The sequence below is a fragment of the Haliotis cracherodii genome, unplaced genomic scaffold, assembly GCF_022045235.1.
Source record: "Haliotis cracherodii isolate W230 unplaced genomic scaffold, xgHalCrac1.p SCAF_3, whole genome shotgun sequence".
NCBI lineage: Eukaryota > Metazoa > Mollusca > Gastropoda > Lepetellida > Haliotidae > Haliotis > Haliotis cracherodii.
The window spans coordinates 52,065,532-52,070,202 of NW_027266286.1; the positions used below are offsets into that span (position 1 = coordinate 52,065,532).

Consider the following 4,671-nt stretch of genomic DNA (forward strand, 5'->3'; position numbering starts at 1 on the left):
GTCATTTATTAAGCACTAAGTCGTGAAATTTGTCATTGGTCACATTTCATACCGTTTTCACAAACCATTCCGTTAACGAAGAGAATTTTGCAAATCATCACGCCAAAAATCAATAATAATGCAAGAAATGTGTAGATGTGTTTTGTTTGTTCGTTGTTTAACGTCGCACTCAGCAATATTCCAGACGGCGGTCTGTAAATAATCGAGTTTGACCAGACAATCCAGTGATTGACAGCATGGGCATCGATCCACGCAATTGGAATCGATGACATGTATCAACCAAGTCAGCGAGCCTGACCACCCGATCCCGTTAGTCGCCTTTTACGATAAGCATAGTCGCCTTTTACGGCAAGAATGGGTTGCTGAAGACCTATTCTATCCCGGAATTTTCACGGGTCAATGTGTAGATGTGATACTGGTAAATGACAAGCATCAATAGCAAGGCATTTCAACGTTTCCCAGAGCACAATTCTCCGATGATATCGGCAACATGGCACCACTGGATATCCCGCATCATCGCAACAACCGGGTCCTTCAATTCATCCCTAAACGGGACACTCACTGTAACGTACACAGCAATACAAATTCCTTGTTTATCCTTGACCGTTGATGAGCTGGTGGAACCCGGGCAAGACCACCCTACATGTACATTAGAATTATTTTACCTCAACGCAATCGACTTCAGCGGCTGCAGTGATTAATGGTTATATCATCATTGGCTTCCCCAACGTTGGCGCATCGTTTGGTAGAGTGACGAGAGATGAGCGGAACCGTGGGTATCGGAGACGCAGTTAGCGTTATACTGGGTGTTGTGTACAAGAAGTTGATGTGGGGAGTCATCTCTAATTGGCGAGGGACAAATCAAAACAAGAAGTGCATTATCGTGCCGAGATCTTATGTTGTCCCGGTTCTGCAAGCACCAGCAAGGCGCCATGTTTCAACACGAGTCGCTCTGCCGTTCACCGGATTTCGACTCAATTGAGCATCTCTACATGTGAGATTAACTGGACAGACATTACGTCATTGTCAACCAGGCCCAATTAATCTGCAGCACTGCAGTAATTACGCCAGGATCTTCAGGTTGAATGGGCAGTCATTCAGGTAAATGGTACACAAGGTTCTAGACTACACGTCTCCCTTGCTAGTCACCGGCACATGCAAAGACTTCTCCGCTAACGTTCGCTGAACATATTTTCACTTTGCAATCTTCCAAACACACACACACGTCTCACGTAAAGCTTGTGAAACCTTGTAATCACAGATTGAATCTCTTGAAAACGAAAAATGTGTTTCATTTTGAAGGAGTATATAGAAATTCTGACCAGGAAGTGATTACTGTGATCAGTAGGCATATGTTGACATTGTATTCAACGCTAAAAACAAACATTCGTAATTTAATCACGCAGTCCTGATTAAGTTAGTCCTCAATTAATATACAGTCATGTATTTATACCCAACCACAAATGAGACAATACAGTTTTATGTAGTTTTTGTTGGTTTGTTGTTTGACGCCGCACTCGGCAATATTCCAGCTATATGACGGCGGTCTGTAAATAATCGAGTCTGGACCAGACAATCCAGTGATTGATATCATGAGCATCGATCCACGCAATTTGAATCAACATGTATCAACCAAGTCAGCGAACCTGACCACCCTATGCCGTTAGTCGCCTTTTACGACAAGCATAGTCACCTTTTAAGGCAAGCATGGGTTGTTGAAGACCTATTCTACCCCGGAATCTTCACGGGTCTGTAATTTTTGTAGTTTTGTCAGAACGATTGTCGGAATAAAATAATAGATTCTTCTTTTGGTAGAGATTTCTTATGATTACGAAAAGGGTTTTGTCAGTTTTTTTTGCATACACTGAGCAATTTCCTATATATAAATATATTTGGATGTGCAAAGTGAACAAAATCTTTGAATAAATGCTAAGTTAAGCCACCGGCATATTTCAAATAGCAAGAAGTACTACCAGATGTTCATACCAAGATTGGGGTAAAGTTCAATACATGATTTCATGTTACAAAGGGTGACTGAAAAGTTCTGAGCCTAGCTACCAAGGATTTGTAGTACACCCTTATCAGTTTACATGTATAAAGTACAATACTTCCTATACTTACGGGCTGCATAAGAACCAAATACACAACCAGGCAACATATGTCTGTAGGCATCAAAGTGACGAGGTATATTCTAGATCTGTTAATGAAAATGGACAAAATTGGCTACTGCGCTGTCATGAAGTATTTCCAACTTAACTCCAACAGCCATAAATGGAGACATGGCGGGGAATGACGCTCCCTCATTTGCTACTATTAAAAGGTGGCGGCGGGTACAACAGTCGAGTGAGATCTGACCCTCAACTGAATCATTTAAACATACTCCCTATTCACATTTTTTTGGCACCGTGAGATTTTCACCTATTTCCAAACTTGAAGAAAGATCTGTCTGGCAAGCATTATACAAATGATGATGATGTCATGTCTGCTCTGGGACACGTTTTACGCCACCAGGAGGAAGCGTTGTACACCAGCGAGATCCAGGCATTCCAGCAAGGCCTTGTGGACCTTGTGGGCCTTGTAGACCTAGGTATCCACCACACATACGTTCAAAGCTTCTTTGCCACCCCTTGCATGTTTTGTACCCAGATTATATGGCAAATTAATCTGACCTGCCACAACATACGACTCACGTTCTTTTGATCATAGATACATATTTTCAGACTTTGCTGGCAGACTTTGCATGTGTACCTCCTGCGGCTTGATTTAGAGGAACTGTGCATGTCAAAAGCCTAATTTTGAAACATTTTCCATTTATTCAATAATTTAAAATTTATTCCAAAGTCAAACTCGCCATGCATTACAAAATCCTTTTCAAAATATATAATTGCACACAAGAGTGTTTTTTATTAGATTGTGAAATATCAGTTGAACTGTATAGTGTAATCTAATGATCTGTTGTCGAGTAGCCTTTCCTACATCCAGGCTGAGTATCGGTGAGATAGTTTGATGAGTAAATAAACGAGATCAGTCTATTGTTCAATATGGAGGTGAATAGTTTACCGAAGCAGCTGACAAATGTGTTGGCATGTAGTATCGTTGTTCTTTAAAATATCCTTTATTCGTATAAATCGGTCTGATCGTTGCTCGTAATAATTTCTCAAGGAAACGTCCTCAGTCGAAAATTCTATTGAAGAGCAAAACGTACAGATTTATCTTCATACCAGTTTATTCATTTGTGATGGCGAACACGCCCTGTTGTCATTCATTTGTTTAATTGCTGTTATTTATTTTGTGTGACGTTATAGGCTAAGGAAGACTTCAACACCCCCGACCTCCCCTGAATTTCAAATACTCTAAAGCAGTTTAAGAAACATCTTTTACAAAATATGTGTGCACCAATCCAGTTCGATGGACAATCAGTCTTATTTCCAGCACTTTTGATATATCACATATAATGTTTCGTTTTATTTTTTCTCTAGGCATTTCACAACCTTCACCTGAAAGCTGGTAAAAGTGATACAGCCCTTCTTTGCAGTGCAGATACTAAATGGAGGAAACAGTGCCAGGCGGCAGTGAAACCAACAGAGACATTCACGTGTCATACTCATACTCTATTTTCCATTTAGCCACGCATGAGGTTATGTACCATAACATTATCCATGAGTATTGCAATGATGATGTCATGTATTACATGTATCAGTGTGATGCATAGTTTTGAACACATGTACTCATGAAAAACGATTGCATTATTGGACATGCTAATTTGAAAACCCAAATGTTATTGAGCACCTGAAGCTAGTGTTGGCAGTTGGCTTACATATCATTTTTCACATTTTCTCTTGTATTCTTTAAGACATGTAATGCATGTTAAGATGTATGCATTCGTTCATTTTCACTTACTACGTTTTGAATCTTCTATTTGTTGCCTTTTTCGAGCACCATTTTGGTGGTCTTTTCAAAGTTCAGCTAGCAGTAGCTACCACGTCAGACAGATGTTATCGTCTCATCCTTGATATCATGGAGTTATTCAGCCTTGGTAAACTTAAGGAGCAAAGGAATACAAAAATCAACACATGTCTTTTCTTGGAGACTGCTTCATTTAAAGATGAGGCAACCCTTTATAGAAAGCTAACTGAATTTAGAAATGGTGATATCTCCAAAGACGAATTCATTCATCAACTGAAACAGATTTGACTAGAAAACAAGGTAAGGACAGAATCAGATCTTTGTCATTTAAACACTCTCACTCACTCAAGGAACTTCAAAATGAGAATCCTTTCTATAGTTTTTTGTGTGATTATTATCATTTGTATGAACATGAAAACGTATATTATATTTGAAGGGAACTAGAAACAATCGGGAGGCAGCTGCTGATGTATTACTGCTGAAAGAACAACTGAAAGAGAAGGACCCTCTGATTCAGGAGCTGAGGACACAGAACCATGTTCTAAGACAGGAACTGCATAAAATGGTATGTTTAGTTACTCTGGTGTTTACTTAATGTAAATGCACCTTCATTCTTACCCCGTATGGAGTCCGGGATTAGAATAGATCTATGCTGGTCAATTTGGGTGACTACTTAGTTTGTTTGGTCAGACTTTGTGATTTTGTTGATTGTGTGTCATCGTACCCCAATCATGCCATTAGGATGAATTGTTGCTCACAACATCA

The 4,671-nt window shown here is 39.7% G+C and overlaps 1 protein-coding gene across 1 annotated transcript; it reads left to right on the plus strand.

The window, feature by feature from the left end:
- Window positions 1–2,478: 2,478 nt before the first annotated feature.
- Window positions 2,479–4,194, plus strand: LOC139475517 (uncharacterized). Its single transcript, XM_071258708.1, has 3 exons — window positions 2,479–2,568; window positions 3,480–3,595; window positions 3,873–4,194. Exons 1-3 carry the CDS (start codon window positions 2,479–2,481, stop codon window positions 4,192–4,194), a joined length of 528 nt encoding a protein of 175 aa, XP_071114809.1.
- The last annotated feature ends 477 nt before the right edge of the window (window positions 4,195–4,671 follow it).

Excerpts from the sequence above, each read along its gene's own strand:
- LOC139475517 (XM_071258708.1), top strand. The coding sequence starts at position 2,479 with ATGTCTGCTCTGGGACACGTTTTACGCCACCAGGAGGAAGCGTTGTAC. Across the intron at positions 2,569-3,479 it reads AGCAAGGCCTTGTGGACCTT|GCATTTCACAACCTTCACCT; the intron begins GTGGGCCTTGTA and ends TTTTTTCTCTAG. Across the intron at positions 3,596-3,872 it reads AAACCAACAGAGACATTCAC|ATGTATGCATTCGTTCATTT; the intron begins GTGTCATACTCA and ends ATGCATGTTAAG.